The sequence below is a fragment of the Dryobates pubescens genome, chromosome 15, assembly GCF_014839835.1.
Source record: "Dryobates pubescens isolate bDryPub1 chromosome 15, bDryPub1.pri, whole genome shotgun sequence".
Lineage (NCBI taxonomy): Eukaryota > Metazoa > Chordata > Aves > Piciformes > Picidae > Dryobates > Dryobates pubescens.
In genome coordinates, this window is record NC_071626.1 from 8,294,461 (window position 1) to 8,313,477 (window position 19,017).

The 19,017-nt window shown below is 51.9% G+C and overlaps 1 protein-coding gene across 1 annotated transcript; it reads left to right on the forward strand.

Moving 5' to 3' along the window:
- The first annotated feature begins 796 nt into the window (after positions 1-796).
- Positions 797-17,157, forward strand: PDGFB (platelet derived growth factor subunit B). The gene is made up of 7 exons (XM_009902479.2): positions 797-1,661; positions 8,440-8,536; positions 11,766-11,849; positions 12,273-12,478; positions 14,234-14,375; positions 14,756-14,923; positions 16,143-17,157. The coding sequence occupies exons 1-6, from the start codon at positions 1,506-1,508 to the stop codon at positions 14,890-14,892; spliced, it is 822 nt and encodes a 273-aa protein (XP_009900781.1). The 5' UTR covers positions 797-1,505; the 3' UTR covers positions 14,893-14,923; positions 16,143-17,157.
- The last annotated feature ends 1,860 nt before the right edge of the window (positions 17,158-19,017 follow it).

A 19,017-nucleotide genomic window follows, 5' to 3' on the forward strand; every position in this document is an offset into this window, starting at 1 on the left:
CCTGTTAGCAGCCTTCCCTTCCCCATCCCTCTCTTTCCTCCCTCCGTTCTCCCCCCCCCCCGCCCCCCCCCCAACGAATATCTGCTTGCTTAATTTCCCTTCAGATGTTTATTACATCGTGGAGATAATCATCCAGCAAAATACCTCCTGGTGCCACGAGCAACACCAGATTGTCTTGTAGCAACGTTTAAATTTCTCTGGCTTTTTTTTCCCCCCTTCCCCCTGCACACAAAGAGATGTAAGATATTAAAGCCGTCTCTGTCTTCTCTCCCCGGAGCTAGTGGTGTAGCAGGGCAGGGAAGAAGATGAGTGAAGCTTAAAGAAATGGGCTCCAGACTGCAACAGCGAGAACCTGGGGCCAAAAAAATAACAAACTACCGTGCCGGGAACTCCTCTCTTCTTATCTCTTGCCGAGGAGGAAGGAATTTCTGTCCCCGTTCCTCACGCGATATTAAAGCCACATTACACGGGTTATTACAGCATTAGTCATTTTAAATTAATTTATCATTTAAATTAACACACTTTTTATTTTGTCAGCAATGGACTGCTACTCCCTCGCTAGATTTTTCGCCTTGATTTTTCGCCAAGAGGAGAATGGCAAGTTATGCTCCACCCATCTCCTCTCCTGTATAAAAGGAACAGCCCCGAGTGCCAGTTTAGTCTCTCTTGCAGCTCGCAGCCTGAAATAAAGACCCATCGGCTCGCTCGCCTCCCTTTCAATTTTTTACCTTTTTTTTTTCTTTTTCCCTCTCTCCTTTTCTTCTCTTCTTGTTGCAACAGAGCACAGGAGGCAGCAGCGGCTCTGCTCCGAGGCTTGTCAAGGCTCAGCACACACACACACGCAACCCGGAGTGAAAACATTTACTCTCACCTGTCTTCAAACCCAAAGCAAACCTCACGTCCAAGCAAACTGCCAACACTTCGAACGAGAAGACACCCAAGCCAGAATCTAATGTAAGGGGAAGAATTTAAATGTACACTTAGCAACTTCTCGCTGTAAAGCAAGTGGGTGTAAGGAAGGCAAGGAGCATTTTAAGACAAGGACCCCTTGAAGAAGATTTTGTGGTTTTCTCTCTTTTTTGGATTTTGTACCAAACTTTGGAAAAGTTGTGGGCTTTTTAATTATTACTTTGTGCACCTTTTTTTCTAAGAACATTGAGTCACTGTTTCCCGTATGTAAAATATTTTTAATACATATATTTTCAAAAGGAAGACAATCAAGAGGGAAAATAAACCAAAATAGCATGTGGACCACCTAGCAGAAAGGAATCCTGAAGCATCCCTTGTGGCGAGGGGGACACAGACTCTGGATGCGTATAATTTCGAGGGACTGCATTTTTTTTCCACCGGATTTATGAGATAGCGCAGAGGCAGGCGAGTCACCGAGAATCGCTTGTGTCTCCCCTCACCACTATCACCATCACCACCTCCTCTTCCAAGGGCTCCTGCAACTCTCCCAGCACCAGCCCGGCTCGGAGGGGAAATGGGAACGCGGGGCGCCTTCGATGCCTGAGGTCGGGCGGCCGCGGAGCTGTTTGCGGGAAGCGTTTCCCTCTCGGGGCTCGCCGTCCATGTGCCCGCAGCCGGCGGGGCCTGAAGTCGGGATGAATTTCGGCGTGGTCTTCGCGTTCATCCTCTCCCTACCCCTGGCCCGCCTGGAGGTGAGTTTCCGTAGCCGGCTGCGGGCGGTGCTGCCGAGCTGCGAGCTTCGGAGTGTGCGGGGGAAGAGAGCGGCGGCGGCGCCACCCGCCCCGCAGGTGCGGCGGGGTGAAGCCCGGGGTGGCCGCGGAAGGGAGCGGAGCCGCACGGCGGGTGCGAGGAGCCCCGGCGGGCGGCGGCTTCCCTTCTTTCGGAGGGCAGGGCCGAGCAGGGGTGCGGGCGCGCTAATGGCGGGCAGAGCCAGCCGCCCCCGGCTCTGCGGGGCAGCTGCCGTTGGGGCCAGCTTCCCGCCTCGCCCCCTCTCAGGACGGGGCGACTCCCCGGAGACTGGCCCCGCCGGGGAGGTCTCTCGAGGATATAAACCCATCCCCATGTACGTCCCCCGCTGGAGTCAGCGGCAGGCTGGTGGAGAACGGGAGGCCGGGTTTGAAGCGATCCCTGGTTGATGAGGAGGCAGGGGTGCAGCTGGGGGTCGCGGCCCCCAGACCGGCTGGCAGCTTCACCCAGCAGCTGTCACCCAGCCGCTGGCTCTGCCGAGCCTCTTGCTCCCTCTGGCTATTTTGGCATCGCAGCAGCAGCATGCATGAGGCAGGGACCAAGGCCCGGTTCCTACCTCCAGAATAATGCACAGTGTGAAACCCCACCTGGCATCATCAAGGGAATGATGGAGAAAGGGTAGAGGGCTTTGAAAGGGGTGAGGAAAGGGGAAGCGTGGCTACAGACAGTGGCACTGGGGTGGCATGGCCACTCAGTAAGGTGTGTGACTATCTGGGGCCATGTGAAGAGGCAGGAGATAAGTGTCTGTAGTGCACTTGCACAGTCACACAAGCATCTTGTCCTGCAGCTATCCTGCGTGCTCTGCTCAGGGAGAAGCCGGGCTCAAGGCAGTGGCCAGGTGGTGGATTTAGCTGATGAACATATACCCCAACCCTTCTTCAGTGTCTCTGTGAGTGGAAATCAAAGCCCCATCCCAAGCAGTGGTGGAGGAAAAGCAGCCCCAAGACCCCAAATCCTTGGGCTTCTACTGTCACCTTTGATGGTCTGATGTCATGTGGATTGAGGGGGTCAGAAAGCCACCAAAACATTTACACACAGCATTCAATCCCCACTTTAGTTCTACCCAAGGTGGCAAAAACACAGGTTGGAGCTGCAGTTTGGGGGGTGTCAAGGGCAGGAAATATCTTTCCACCAAAATTTCCCTTCTGTGGCATAATTTCTTTCTCTTCCTTCATTTTTGGGCAGCCTCTCTTTGTGGGTGGCAGGGAAGGGGTTGGGTACAAAGCATCACATCACCGCCTTTATGGGCCCGTTTTGACCTTGCAAAGCCACAAAGGGAAGCAGTTAGAGCTGTGGGCTGCCCAGTGGTTATGTTTGTTTTGGGCAGAGCATGGTATTTCCTCTGTGGGTAGCACAGATCTCTTTCTCCCTTTGCAATGTGAACCATAATCACATTAAAAGACTGTATGACAGCCTAGTAGAGTTTGGCAATTCTGGCTCAAGGTTTCTTGAGAGGAACCATGATGTTATTATTTTATGACCAGAGAACCAAGAAGGTTTCTGCTTTGGTAGGTGCTTCTGCCTGCAACCAGTGTTCTCATCTGCTTTGAGGGCAGTTGCGTTGCACCCTCTGCACTAGGTGCATACAACACAGCTGCTGCAAGGCTGCTGAACCACAGCCATCCTCTGAATGGGGCTGGCACCTCCTTTCCAGCCCTGCCAGAGAAAGTGCATGGGGAATAGTAGCTGCCCCTGATCAGCGAAGGTCCAAGATGGGAGATGAAGCCTCCTGAGTTCCTTTCCCTCTTCGATCACACCCATCTGAAGCTGGAAGGCCCTGGAGTTCTTCCACCCAGAGGGAGCAGGAGCCTCAACGGGAAGGTATTTGCCAGTTGGGAAGTGAGGATGGTAAACCAATTTGCATTTGCCCCACGGGCTGTAATAGTTGCCTTGCAACATTTACAGAGCTGGGCTGAGCCCAGTGTGGTTGTGCTGGGGTGAAGCCCCACTGGCAGGGCTTTCTGGAATTCCTGAGGAATGGGGTGCGGCTGGGTGCTTGCTTGTAACCTCAGCCCAGCTCCCGGTTGTGTTTTCCTGGTGCAAGGCTCTGGGGTTCTTCCCGAGTCATCCTAGCATGAGGCTGTGACAAGGACAAAGCAGTGGAAGCTGGGATAGATGACATGTCTGGGGTGAGCTTGTGGAAGGAGCCAGGCAAGTTGTCCCTGCCTCCCTCTCACCATCAGCTGATGTGCTGCAGCAGGAGAGAATGACAGTGGTTCCTATGCTGCTTCCAGTGCTGCTGGTACACAGCTGGCCTGAGGGAGGGAAATGCCCTCAGCCCTAGAAGGAGAGGTGTCAGGGGAGCATGGGGAAACTGGGTGGAGCAGTGGAGTCCCCCTTGAAAGGGGAAAAGAGTGGGTAGGTGTGGCTGTATTTTTAGGAATGTGGGATAGATCAAACATTATGTTTGATTCTTTTAAGGGAGGAAAACATAAACTGTTGTCCTCTGTGGAAGGGGCATGTGTGAGGAGGGTTGTGCCTGCTGCAGGGAGAGGCACAGAGGACAGGTGATGCCAGGAGTGGTGCTGAAAGGATGGAAGCCCTGTGCCAGGGGAACAAGAGCCTCTGGGGTTCAGTGGGCTGCTGGCAGATGCTGGTGGTCCGACAGGGAATGTGGTGGAGTCTCCCCTCAGGGTCCTCATGTCAGCTTCAAAGAGAATTAAAAAATGCTATTTGTTTGGGTTTTTTGCCTGGCTGATCACTTGAGACCCTGCTGGCAAAATCCTTTGCCACTGTCAGTGTGGAGGTGGTCTGGAAAGTCCTCCTCCCCTGTGCAAAATGAGTAGCTGAGTGCTTCTTTACCTCGGACTGCTGCTGCTGCTGTCCTGTGTGCAGTCCCACATGGATGTGTAGACACACTACCTCAAGAAAGAGGACTGGAGGAGTCATCACCTTGGAAATATCCTTGGCTGGTTTCTTCGAGCCCTGAGGGTCTGTTTTCCCTGCCAGCTGCACAGTCTTTTCTCTCTCCTCCTCTGTATCTGCTGTGCTACCAAGAGAGATACACCTTTGGGCTAGACTTTGAAACCCTTGACTGTGAATAGTTGGAGGAAGGACTGGAGCACAGCCCTGCATATTCCCTGCACCACCTCAGCAGTGACCGATGGCAAGGACACCTTTCAGCATCCCTGATGCTCAGAAGCAGACATTGTCAGAAAGCTCCACAAGCAGAGGTTGGAGGGGGTAGGGAGGAGGCTGCTCATGGGAAATGGTGTACGTGGGGAGTTAGGAGCAGGGAACGTCCTGTTTGCATGTGCAGCTATGCCCTGAATTGGTTTGCAGTGGCCAAACAACTCTGCTGACGTCTGGAAGGAGGGAGGCAAAGCTGGCGTCACAGCCGCAGCGCAGAGAGGCTGCCGGGCAGGTGAGGCCTCAGCCCAGGTGATCTACTGCCTAGTGTCAGGTGTGCCCTGGCTCTTGTTCCCCAAGCACCAGCAGCTGAGAGAAGGGCAGGAGATGTCCCTGCCAGTCTCCTGGCAGAGTGGGGGATGCCCCTGAGGTTCGGGGGAGAGCCAGACACTGTGGGCAGAGGAAGGAAGGGAAGAGCAAACTTTCTTTCTTCTAGGAATTCAGGGCCTCGCAGGAATATGAGGCCAGGCCTTGGGGCACTTGACAGCCAGCCAGGAGTCCATTGAGACAAAAGTCTTCTTTGATCTGCTGCACAGTTTAAAAGCAGATTGTTAACCTGTGTTAGACAAATAACTCCAGAGGAGCTGGTAAGCAGGAAAAGCACCAGCTGCTTGAGCTGGTCTGTTGGGCATCCCACCTCCTGCAATGTTCCTCCACCTTCTGACCCCATGGGCTCAGAAGAAGATGACTGATGGACCTCTGCTTCTCTGTGTCTCATCCCCATTAAGTGCCCAGAACCTGGGTGTGTGTTGCCCCAGTATGAGAGCCCTCCGTGCATGGGGCTGGCATGGAGGGCCAGAGGCATGAATGGTCCAAATCACAGACCACAAAGGGAGCAAGGACAAACTGTGCAGATCAGGTCTGTGTAACTGCTCTTAGTGCAGCCTTGGGCACAGTACTGCACCACTAGAGGAAAGTAAGGAGCTTCACAGGATTTTGATTGTCATTGGCAGAGCTGCCTCACAAACCCTGGGGAGGAGGACAAGATTATGAGCCATGTGGGCTGGTGATACGCCGTAGCCATGCTGATAGTATCTGCAACAAGAAAAAATTGGCACCTAAAAACTAGTGCTGTGAGCGGGGAGTGGAGCTTTTTCCTACAGACAGTCCTCAGCAGTTCAGCTCCCGAGGGCCTACATTTGCAAGCCCTGATTCGTATCTGTTCCCCCCGCTCAGTTAGCAAGGTGACACCTCCCAGCTTGCCTCCAAAGTCACTGAGTCTCGTAACACCTGCCCACGCTCTCCCCCAGCAAGTGCTGGAGTTTAAAATAAAGTTCCACTTCCTACACGTATTAAGTGTCAGGAAGGACCAGGGGCACCCGTGCGCAGCAGCGTCTGCACACAAACACATTGGGCTGACAGGTGCAGGCGTTGCACAGCCTGCAGCTTCATCACCCAGCACTCAGCCCTGGCTGCAAGTACTGGGAATTGCAAATGATACCTTTTCCAGTAAATGTGTGTGGCGCAAAGCAGGGAAGTGCTGCAGAGCCTCTCCAGCACTGGGCTGTTGGTCCCACTCTTCCTCACACAGCAGGAGTTGTCAGAAGGCATCTTCATTTCGCAGCTATTCAGTGATCCCTGAATTACACAAGTCTCCCTCTTGCTGTGCATTCATGACTGATGCCACTTCCCTCTCCCTCAGAGACTGAGGAAGTAATGCCTGGGGATGTAAAATCTGCTTTTTGCTGCAGGCGGACAGCCAGATCTGTGGTGAGATGTGACAGTGACAGGGATGGAGCAAGGCAGAGAAGCTCAATCTGGCTCAAGCTCTCTGGTAGATCTGGCTGTGAAGGTTTAAGAAGCTAGTGCCCTCTGCTCTGCAGCTGTCCTAGGAGGTTTCTGCCCTCATGACTTGGGCTGCAGCCACCTTCAAGCCACCAGTCCTAGTTTAAGTTATAGTATTAGAGGGTGAGCTAGCAGGGCTGAGGGGGCAGCACTCCTGTTGCCCTGTTACTAGAAGCAAAAGGTGAGTAGCCAGGCACACGTGGGAGGGTGCCAGGCTCAAGCAGCCGTGCAAAAGTGGCTGCAGGTTTGGGCTCAAGTCCTAATGGTTTAAAACCTAACATTCAGCCACCTGCCTGGTGGTTTTCCTCTTGTCCAAGTGGAAGGGAAGTGTTCTGCACTGAACACAGGCAGGGAAGGAATAGCTGTCCACCAGAAGGACCACACACATGCCACCAACTGCCCATTAAAAACCCACATGAAAATTGCCGTGCTTCACAAGTACACGAGGCAAGCTCTTCTCTCAGTTACAGAGGCATGTGTAGGGCTGTGGCTCAGACAGCATCCAGCACCCAGCTGAAAGGGCAGCTTTTCCGCATGAGTAGCCCTGAATGAAGAGAGCTGGGAGCTAAGCAAACACTTTGGCCGGTACTTTCCTCCGTCTCCTTTTCCAGTCTTTCGGAAGTACGTTTTAATCAGTGCTTGCTTTCCCACACCACTCCTTTGTAGTCTTGCTAAGTGCTGTCACTGAGGCCCATTCAAGCCTGGTGTCAGAGTGAAATTCCCAAGAAGCGGATGGCGTGGCACCTGCCCGCACAAACTCTGAATCTGGCCCATCATCTGATGTCTATAAACCCTCTTCCTTAAGATTTTTTTGGCATTGACACGCGATGACATCCAAACCCCCATGTAGTTTCTTCAGCCAAATCAGCTCAAACAGCCTTTCATGTCCTCCCCGCAGCATTTGTGGTTTTACCACAGGCTCGTGCTGGAGCAGCCTCAGCTGCAAAGGTCAATCTTCCTCTCCAACCCTCACCTTTGTTGTTGTGTGTGTGTGAGAAGAGCATGCAAATGCTGTGTATTATTGGGCCGTGGTTTGGAAGCACACGCGCGCGCACACGCACACACACCCCGTATCTGACAAAACCCGTGTGAGAGAGTTTCATAACTGAGGGAAATATTGGGAAGGTTTTTATCTGATAGCATAAGGGAAGTCTGTTAAAACGCCTTTACTGCAGGCAGCAGGAATGAGAAGCCACCTGGAGAAGTCATATAGCACCGGAGAAGGAAGCCTTGCTGGCTGCATGGATAGCGTTGAGGGCTCTGCTGCGCAGTCTGGCCATTTGTTATCTTTTTTAATCTGCTGACCACTTTGCATATGCTTTTTTTTTTCCTTTTCTTTATTTTTTTTTTTTAATGTAGTGATAGGATGAAGAGTAATGGCTTTAAGCTGGAAGAGGGTAGATTTAGACTAGATATTAGGAAGAAATTCGATATTAGGAAGAAATTGTAGTGAGGGCTGTGAGACAGTGGAACAGGTTGCACAGGGAGATTGTGGAGCAACCTCATCTAGTGTCCCTGCCCATGGCAGGGGGGTTGGAACTAAGTGATCTTTAAGGCCAGGTCCCTTCCAGCCCAACCTATTCTATGATTCTCTAATTTACATGAGAGGTGACAAGAGGGAATCTCACTTTTGCTCAGGTTTCAGGATGATGCCTTCATGAGGACATGTCTTTGTGTTTAGCTGCTTCTGTTGTGCCTCCTCCATGCTCCTTCCATTCCCCCGATTCCCGCCTGGTCTTGCAGTCAGTATTTGCAGGTCACCTCTCTAATGCTTGTTTCTCTCTTTCTTTTCTTTGTGTCACCTGGCAGGGGGACCCAATACCTGAAGACATTTATGAGATTTTGGGCAGCAGCTCAGTACGTTCCATCAGCGACCTGCAGCGTGCTCTGCGGATAGACTCCGTAGGTAAATCTCCTCTTCACCAAACATTCCTCTACTTTTTCTTAACTCTTTGGGGTGAAGGGAGGGGCTGTTGTGTTTTCCAGCAGGCACACTATTAGCAGATCTCACTATAAATGTAGGATCCATTCACGAGCCAGGACCTGACTATTTATACAACTAACCCCCCTGAAACCTGTGGGAATTAGGCACCTAGCTGTCTTTTTAGATCTTCTCCTATCTGGTCTATCGAGGGACACGGGCTTCCAAGAGTGATAGGAGATGGCCAAGTTGAGTGCAAGGAACTGGGGTCAGCACTTTTCACCCTGGGAGAAGCACAGGCAGAAAGACTTGAACCGGCCAAGGATCAGTTTAGCAGGTGGTGAAGAGGGAAATAAGGTGACAGAGTAGGAAAGACCTGACTGAGTTCTCAGGTTTAGCATCCACAAAAGGCCCCAGGCTGCCAGAGGCTCTTAGGACAGGAGCAGCAAAGCGTTGGCCGTGAGTGAGATACAGGACAGGGCCTGTGAGGGTAGGATTGCTTCACCTCCTGCCCCTAGATAGCAGCTCCGGGGGCTGCAGCGCCTCGGGGTCACTTGGCCGGGGCTGAGCGCGGCGCCCGCAGGGGCGTGCAGCGTGGAGGGGTCGGCACGTGTGGGAACGGGCGCACGCGCCGCGGCGGCCGGGCCGGGCCAGGCATTTATTTATAAACGGTCTCTTCAGAGCAAATTCCTTTCTATTCTAACCCTGCTCCCGCCCGTCGTCCCCCGGCCCCCCCAGCTCGCCTTCTCTCTCGTGTTTTGTCTGTTTGGAGCTTTGTAATCCTTGCCGAGACACTATCTACGGGGGAACAGAATTTCCTGCTTTTGTTTCCTATGCCAGTCCAACCACTGGCGCAGTCTCAAAAGCATTCCCGCTGCCTTTCAAAACGGCCCTGGAGGAGCAGGGGGGGGAAAGCGAGGGGGAGGGCACCAGCTGTGTTCAGCTATTGTTTGCCTCAGAAAGAGGCGACAAGGCTCCCCACAACCACCACCACGGCCACTCCCTGCCCTCACCAGTTCCCTCCTTGTCCATGAGCCACACAATGGGGCAACTTCCAAAATTAGCTGTTCTGGATTGTCCCAGGCGGGTGCCCCCACCCCAGCCCTCTCCATGGCTGACCCAGGGTGTAGAAGGACAACCTGGGAGAGAGAGAGACCCAGTTTTCAATAGGAGATTTGGGTTGAGTCAACAGTTGTTCCTAGTTTTCTGCCCCGCCACCAACTCAACCTCTTTGCAAAAGGCAGCCCCCACCTTTGTTTGCTAAACTGCCAGGCGGCACAGGATGGAGGGGTGGGGAAGGAATGGCTGGGAAGATGTGTGCAGTCTGTCATGTCCTGGTGTCTAAGGAACATATCCATATCTATTGCAGTTACTAACTGCCCTCATGATTAAGAAATAGAATGGCCTTGAAAAGCCCAGTGGTATGGGAAAAAGCTGCAGAGCTTTGAGTCACTGGTTTCACTTCAGGTCCCACATGGGAAAGGCTGGTCAGGGAAACAGAAAGTAGTGCTCTGAAGTTCTGTTGCACCCTGTGACTCTCATCTGCACCCAGGTACTGACCAAGGGACATCACCATTTGCTCACATTGTGTGGAATTAGTGTATTAGCAAATAAATGTATTAGCAAAATAATCCCAAAGCACCTGGGGCCATTCTCTGTGCTGTTCACAGCCCATGCATGTGTCACAGCTGCTGCCCTCCACTGACTGTGCAGGCAGCGAGGATTAGGTAGGTCCAGGAGTCAGATGAGCTGAGATACCACTGACCTGCAGTGATACTGCAGACCTTAACTGCCCACAAAGCAGGCAATTTTCATCTAAGCCAGTGATCCAGACACCCTCTGTAACCCCCTGGAGAGCCAGAGCATAGAATAGAATACACAGAATAAACCAGGTTGGAAGAGACCTTCAAGATCACCACGTCCAACCCATCAACCAATCCAACACCACCCAAACAACTAACCCACGGCACCAAGCACCCCATCAAGTCTCCTTCATGATCCACTCGATCTCGTTTTGGGTGTCTGCCTCAGGGTGAAGTGAATGGTGTCCTAGAATTGATCATGCCTCTCCAGCTGGCTGGCTGTCCACCTCACTCATAGACATTCACTGCTTAGGCACAGGATTCCTGCCTTGTGAATGCAGCCTCTGTGCACCCGTCCCAAATCCTTCAGCACTTGCTTCTGAGCTGAGCAGAGAGCAGAGTCCCTGCTCCCTCTTCTAAGAGGGCTGCACTAGAGCAGGGCTGAGGAAGAGGGATGGGACATGATAGGTATGGGAAGTCTGCTCCAACACACATCTGATAAACAGACATCTTCCACTGGCCCCTAATTCCCTTTAAGAAAATTGCTCCCTTGATGCTGACGTCCATTCAGCTTCCTTCAGCTGCTAAAGCAGGTCAGAGAAGGAAAGAGCTATGGCTGGGTGGGAGCTATCTCCAAGTGTGGCCATTGTCCAGAGCTCAGGAGGGGCTGCATGTTGGAGTGCTCCATGGGGATTATGGGCATTTCTCTATTCAGCACTTCCTATGGGAAAAAGCAATGGGGTGGGAGGGAACTGCTCAGGGCTGGCCTGAATGCTATCTGCCTTCCTCTCCCATCGCTGACTGAAATACCTCCAGACTCTGCAGCTTACCTTAGAGCAGGATATGAAAAAAAGCCATTTCAACTTTATTTTTCTGTTCTTCTGTCATGAAACTAACCCTAACCCACAGCATCTATAGTGGGTTGGGAGAGAGAAAGCAAGCACCCCACCTCCCATCCACCATTCCCCTTTGCCTATCTTGTCACACCCAAACTCTCCCAGTCCATCTCAGTGAGGCACATCAGTGTTATATAGCAAACTTTCTGCTTGTTCCATCTGGTCTTTGATCCTCCTTGCTATATTATGGCCTCAGCCACCTGATCCTCTCTGACACTAGACAGCCCTGCTGTAGGCCTTGTCATTCTTAGACTGGAGTTTTCCCCTCCCAGACCTGATTGTGACTCCTCTTTCATGATAGGCTTGTTGCTTTGAACTGCCTTGTCTGAGAAAAGAGCAAACTGAGAGCTCCTGTGCCCCAGCATAGCTGTGGCCTTGCTGGTGGATTTACACCTAGTGTGAAATATTGGGGCTTGTCCCACATCTCTGCACTTTGCCTGATGAGCAGAGCATGAGTGCCTGCCATCTTCTCCTGCCTCTTACTGGAGCTTATTGATCATGTCTTCCCATTTGCAGAGGAAGATAGCTCGAGCCTGGACCTGAATGCAACTCAGATTGGTCAAAACCCCATAGTCCTGTCTCGGGAGCGACGAAGCCTGGGTGAGTGAGGGGTGTTGTACCCTGTGATTGTTGGGGCAGTTACCTGAGCAGATGTGGGTGGGTGCTGATGCCTGTCTGAAATACTTGTGTGGGAGTAGAGGTTATGGAGGGTCTGGGCTTCACATGAGAGCTTGGTGTTGCCCCCCAGGAGGGCAGGAGAGGGAGTCTGGAGCTCTGCAAGCTGTTCTGCTTTAAATCCTGCTGGTGCTGATTTGCTCTAAAGAAGTGTCATCTCCTTTTCCTGGGGGCTCTGTTCAGGAAGGGAGCTTGGAGGGGTGGGAGAAAGAGAAAGGGGGGTGGGGGGTGGGGGGTGTATATGTAAGAGCGGTGTGAGGCCTCTCTCTTCCAGCAGAGGTGGCTGCAGTGGGCTGGTAGCAGCTGCAAAGCCTGTTCATCCCTGCTTCTTCTCTTGGCCCTCTGCAGACGCTCTGGCAGCAGCGGAGCCGGCTGTCCTGGCGGAGTGCAAGACGCGGGCGGTGGTCTTTGAAATCTCCCGCAACATGGTGGACAGCACCAACGCCAACTTCGTGGTGTGGCCTCCCTGCGTGGAGGTGCAGCGCTGCTCCGGCTGTTGCAACAACCGCAATGTGCAGTGCCGCCCCGTGCAGATTCGCGTCCGGCACGTCCAGGTAAGGCAGACGCCCCCCGCCGCTCCCTCCTCCCGCTGCTCCCTCCTCCAGCAGGCCACCTCCAGCCCCACCCCCCAGGAACCATCACCGCAGCGGGGCTCAGGTGAGCCTTCGCTCACACAGCTGTTGGTTCCCTCGTATCCCCTCTGCAGTCACGTCTTCTGCATTAGCACGAAGTGCTGCAGCCTCTGCTGTGGGGTGACTGACATCCATACCAGCTCCTGGGAGGGCTGGTGCTGTCCAGCAGCTGGGGATTGTCACCACAGCAGAGCTACAGGGCACCGGCCCCAGCTGCCACTCTATGTCTTGGCTGTTTCTGTGGCTGGAGGCAGCCTTGTCTGATGTGTTAGAGCAGAAGAAACAGGACATTTTCACCTCAGGAACTGACTTTGATGAAAAAAGAGGAGGGTTTGCAGTGTCAATGCTCCATCTCCCCTCTGCTGCTGCAGCTTCTTCCCAAGACACACATTGGAGCAGCTTCTCTTCTTTCTCAGCCCCACAGTTACCTCCTGACCCACTCCAGCAGCAAGCAGGCACCTTGACAGCTAACCTCCTGCTCTGATCCTACCCTCCTCACAGCCACCAGTGATCTCCTCACAGCTTCCTCTCAGACAGCTTGTTTAAAAATAATACTCATCCCATACTAATCCTCTGCCTGAGCTGTAAGAGACTCCCCCAGGCAGGCAGCAGAGGTTGGCTGGGAGAGGTTGTATTCACACAGCCCTTTTCATCAGGAAATTCCTTTCTCAGAAAAGCCAGGCTGAATGAGGGAAAAATGGGGGGGAGCAGGAGTTGTTTTTGTGGAAAAAACAAGTGAGAGGTCAGAAGCCAGCCTGAAAAAGTGACCTGGAAATGGTTTCTTTGAGGACAGAGGTCTCACTATTGTTTGGCTGGAAGTGTTTGTCTAGCAAGCAGCGTGTGGTCTGAAGCGTGTGGAGTGGGCTTTCAAGGAAAGATAAACAGCCTGGCTGCTTCAGTGTTGGCTGAGGGATGCTGCTGGGGGCAGTGGGTTTAGAGGAATTCAGTCCCAGATGCAGGGCAGAGCGAGTATTTATAGCTTGTGGAGCACTTCAGGGACTGCGGTCTTGGTAGATAAGCTGAGTGGGGTCAGGCCTGGCTGCTCCTGGAGTGGGAGGACCCCCTAGAAAGCTTATGCCCTGTGGTGGGGTGTGAAGCAGTAAGTCTTCCCTGTGAGTCAGCATTGGTGGAGAGTCTGAGGGAATTTCCAGTGCACCGCCTTTCCCGTGAAACACAGAGCTGAGGGCTTCAGCCCTGCGAGTTATTAAAGAGCTTGAGACAAATTCAGACAGGCCTCAGCAGAGCTGGTTAAGTTGTGTTTGCTTGATTGGTCCTTAGTTTTTATCCTTTTAACCTTCCTGTAGGATCCTGTGGAAACTAATTTCTGGTTGCCCCCAGGTCTCTGCCATCACATCTGTCAGAAACAGGCTACAGTGTGTTCGGCAGGTCCCACGTTTCTGTCTGTGATCAGCCAGTCATCCTGCTTAAGCAGCAGCAACAGTCAGGAACAAGGGAGACAACCAGTCACATCCAAACTTGCCTGGCCTAGGTCTGCTCTGCTGTTGTGTGCAGAATTAGCTCCCATACAACCCACCCCTGCGTTTGAACCGCGCTCTATAAACTGCCTTCTTACTCTTTAGGAAGAAGGCCAGTGCTGAAGCCTACTGGCACTGATTATTTTCAGAGCAGGACCTGCAGCTCTCTTCATGTTTTTCTTACTCTCTCTCTTCCAAATAGGTGAACAAGATCGAATTTGTCCAGAGGAAGCCAAAATTCAAAAAAGTTGTTGTGCCTTTGGAGGACCACGTGCAGTGTCGCTGTGAAGCGGTGTCCCGTCCGCCCCCCAGGAGCAGCCGGCCAGGGCCACGCGAGCAGCGCCGTAAGGACATGGGCATTATTAGAGTGGAGGGAGGCATGAGGAGAGAGGCTGGGGAGGGAGGAAAGAGCCCTCCACTGGTTTCAGTCTGCTTAACTTCACTGAATCCCATGGGCTGGCTAATCCCAGCCAAGAGACTTCTCTCTTTGCTTGCCAGCAAGGGGCTGAAATAGAGGGGAAGGTGAGAGGTGAGGGGAAGGCCATCGTGGGAAGAGGGAGAGGGCAGAGACCTTAGAGAACAGAGGACAAGGGACGGAAGAACAGAAAGAGGCCTTGTGACCCTCCTGTCGCAGAGCTCTTTGTTGATAGTGTGTGGAGAAAGGTATTTCAACGTGAGCCGGCTGCCCCTTGCTGCACAGACACTCTCCCTTCTGTTTTGGCAGGCTTGTCCCCCGCGTTCACCACAGCCGCTGTCTCGCAGCGGCAGCGAGTACGCCGGCCGCCGGCGCAGAAGAGGAAACATAAGAAGTACAAGCATGTCAACGATAAGAAAGTGCTGAAAGAAATCCTCATAGCATAGAAGTGCTGGCAGGGGAGAGAGCACAAAGCAGGTAACAGCAAGCTGCTTTTCCTGTTGGGAGAGATGTTCTCCCGCGACATGGTTCTACCCAGAGCCTATCTCAGACCCTCCCTGCATCACTGGACGCTTGTTCAGTGTGGAGCTATTGCAGGGCCTGGGCATGATAAAACCCAGGCTGAAGGAGGGGGAAGGATTAGGTTGGGACCAAACATGTGCATCCCATTTAGGGCTTTATAGCTCTGTGCAAAGGTGGAAAGATCATGCTGCAACCATGCTTGCTGTCAGGCCCTGCCCTCTCCTTTCTCTGCCTCCCTTACAGGCAGAGAGTGAGCCTGACTTCTCTCTACACCTAAATCCCCTCAGGGTCCATGTAATTCATCTCTTCTGTGTAGCAGCTCTTGTTCTCCTTGCTCCATTGATTCTCTGTTGAAAGCAGAGAATTAATGTTGCTCTGGGGATCCCTTTTGCTTTTATTTCATTAGCTGAGTTGGCAGAAAGACTGAAAATCAGCAACACTTTTGGTTCGTCTCTCTCCTAGTGGGAAGCCTGTGTGCATAAAAAAGGTCATGCCAGGGGAAAGGAGAACAGGAATCTCTGGCAAGAGATCTGGACTTTGTCAGTCCAGGATCTGATTCTTCTCTCCCTGACTTGTGTAAACAGGAGTAAGTCCCTTGTCATTAGAAGAATTTCACTGGTACGAGGGAAAGGAGAAGAAATTGGGTTATTAACCCTGGTTTCCCATCAGGGAGGCAAAGGTGCAAAAGAGAGGGAAGGAGTAGCCAGGGCACAGACCATGGGGCTGAATTTCAAGAGAGGCAGTGCAGCCTAAGAGGGAAAACCCTGGCCTGTGACTCAGCAGTTCCAGCCCTGCCACAGCCCCTTGAGTGTGCCTGGGCTATTTCAATGCACATTCACTTCCCCTTGCCTTGGAAGAGGAGCTGGGGACCAGGGGCTCCAGGCAGTATCTTGGAATTGGTATTCCCATGCTTAGCACCACAGGGGCTCTGATTATCCCAGAACCTTCCTAGCTAGGCCAAACTTCCCAGGGTAGAAATAGTGCAAACCCATGCTAATCTCAGCTCTGGCTCAAGCAGTCCGGGGTCAAAAATAGAGAAGGTCAAAAGCCTTCCCGGAATTCTGTCTGGCACTTTGACACAAACATTTCCAGAGGAGAAAAGAGGAGAGAAGGGGAGTTGGAGGGGAGAGGGTTGCATATTCTAATGCTGTGTCTGGTTTTGTTTCACTTCCAGGTTTATTTAATGTATTTGCTGTATTGCCCCCATGGGGTCCTTGGAGTGATAACTTTTCCTCTTTGTCCATCTGCCTCGACGTCTGATTCAGACGGCAATTGGTGCTTCCCTTTCCATCAGTGAACCTTCTCCCACCAAAGCCTCTCCCTTCTTTCATTTATTAGCATAATTTTAAAGTTTTACACACACAAAAAAAAAAAGAACAAAGATGACCTATATATATATATATATATGAGAGAAGAGAACAAAGTACAAATAAAACCATGAACCCTGACAGCCACAACACGCAACGAAGACAGGACAATGCCTTCCCTGCTCCAGAGGACAATGTGAAAAGGAAAGTGGGTCCAATTTCTTCTGAGGGGAGGAGAAAAACAAACAGACAGAGAGGGAAAGGGAATATTTTCCCTTTGCTTGATGGTTCTGGTAAGGATGGGGGGCCTGGCTGAGATCAGCACTTGCACTGGACCTGCACGTTGGAAACAGGCAAATCTCAGATTGTGAGCGGCGACCGGTGGTGGAAAATGCACTAAGGACTCTGAGTGCCCTACCTGGACAGATCTCTATTTTTAATGTGCTGTGGATATTTTATTTTGAGAAGAGGAAAAAAAAAAGAAACCACTAAGATACACAACATCTCGGGGAACAGAACAAAACAAACACACAAAAAGAAGCAAAACAGAGAAGCCAAATGCATTCCCCCCCACCCCCACCCCCTCTCTTTCCCCTCCTGCTCCTGGTGCTGACTGGAAGGTGTCTGAATCATGGGGAAGGAGCAGACGGTGGCAGGATTGTCTCCACGTCCCCGGCCCCTGCCATGGGGAGCCCTCTTTGCACATGCTGGTGGAGAATTCAACTTTCCAGGCTAGGACTGAAATTATTTTTGAAATTTGCTCTGTGTGTGTGTGTGTGTATGTGTGTGGGTGTGTGTGCATACACACACGTGTGTGTGCGTGCTTCTGTGTGTGTGTGTTGAGTATGTGTATTTATACATACATATATAAATATATATATATATATATATATATATGTTCTTAAATGGATTTCATTCCCCAGTGGGAGGAAGCTCTGAGGCATGTGAATGCTTCGTTGGGCTGGCAGAAAAGCTCACTGTTACTTGCAACGTGCCTGTGAGGTCCAGGATGGGATGGAGGCAGAGACATCCTCTGATCTCTGTCTTCTTGCCCTTTTCTTTCACTCTCCTCCAACCCCCCAGCACGACTTCCTTGCAGGAGGCAAAGTGGCACCATAACAAGACCAACAACAGCCAAACTTAGAAGCATGACTTAATCTCAGTGAGCTGTCCTTCCCTGCTCTGTGGTCCTGAAAGCAGAATCCTGTCATTCCCCTGAGGTTGATAGCCCCTTCACGGGTGTCCTGCACACTATGCCTCCACTGCTCTCTCCCTGCCAACGTCCCCTTATCTCCCATCATTTTCCTCACACTTTCCCTTTCAAATTCCATCCAGATTTTTGCCTGTTAGGTATGCCCAGCCCAGCTGGAAGTTGATCCAACATGTGGACAACTCTCAGTAGGTATAGAAAAAGAAACTGGGTCTTTGCAGTTAGCAGCAACCATCTGAGACAGAAACAACCTCTTCTAAATGAGGAGGACTCAGGGAACAACTGGAGGGTCGGTTGTGGAGTCCCTCCTGGGCTACTGCCTGCTCCAGACAAGGGAGGGGATCACTGTGGGCCAGAGCTATTTCTGCACCTCTAGTAGCCACCCTTAGCAGAAATGTTACATATAATGGGACTTGCCAGCAGCACCTTGGAGTCCCAGTCCTGGATGGTGCCATGCTGGGCTCTGCAGACTTACACATGAAGAAAATGCCTGCCCAGAGCCAGCTCAGCAGTCTCCCCCGTTTCCCTCCTGCCTCCAGCTGCCTCTTCTCTCGCACAAACATGCACCTCTACTGCAGGGCAAAGCCCTGAAGGGAGCCAGGGGAAGGAGGCAAAGCCACGAGCTGGGAGCTGTTACAAGTTGTGGAAGGATCTAGCCCTCACCTCCTGCAAGCCCAAAGCACTTCTTGTACCACTGCCAAGACACTTCTCATACCACCATCCTCTATCCCCAAGCCCTCAAGTCTTAAGACACTTGTTTTTCCTGTTTCAATATCTGTTTCCTTCAGTTTGTAAAGATGGTGAGGTTTTATTTTTTTTTTTTTGCCTTTTTTAAAATGTAAGATTAATTTATACTCAGTGCTGTATTTAAAGTTGTAAAAAAAAAAAAGAAAAAAAAAAAAAGAAAAAAGAAAAGAAACCACCTCTCAAACAACACTTTCTCTTTCTTTTGTGAGCTGAGTGAATTGTGGAGTCCAAACCAGCTCACCCTGGGGCACAGTGGGATTCCCAGCGCCTCCAGTTTCATTTTCAGGACACTTAACTCTGGGACTGCAGGGCGAAGCCACCAAAGTTGGGAAAGTCCTCTGGGAGCCCACACCCAGCCCTGCGCACGGCCGGCAGTGCTGCGCTCCTCCTTCCTGCCCATTGCTGGTTTGAAATGACTCAGGTGCTGAGGATTTTATCTCTTAAGAGATCCCCTTCTTTGCTGCTCTGTTTGGACACCCAGCCAGAATTTCCCTGCTCTTTCATCTGATCTCCGGATTCCTCTGCTTTGAAGGGCTTGGGATGGTCGGCACTGTTTACACTGCCCCGAAGCTGCACAAACAGTCGTCCCCTTCCCTCCTTAGTCACATCGTCTAGACAACAGCGGCTCTTCCCCCTGTCGGAAAGGCCCTTTCGTTTCCCTTTCCTCCTCCCAGCGAGGGAGGTATCGCACATCTGGCACTTGGGCACGAGGCTGTGAGAACTGAAGGCAGCTGCTGCCCTGTGCTTCAGTTCTGAGGTCCCCCCCCCGGCACATGCACAGCACC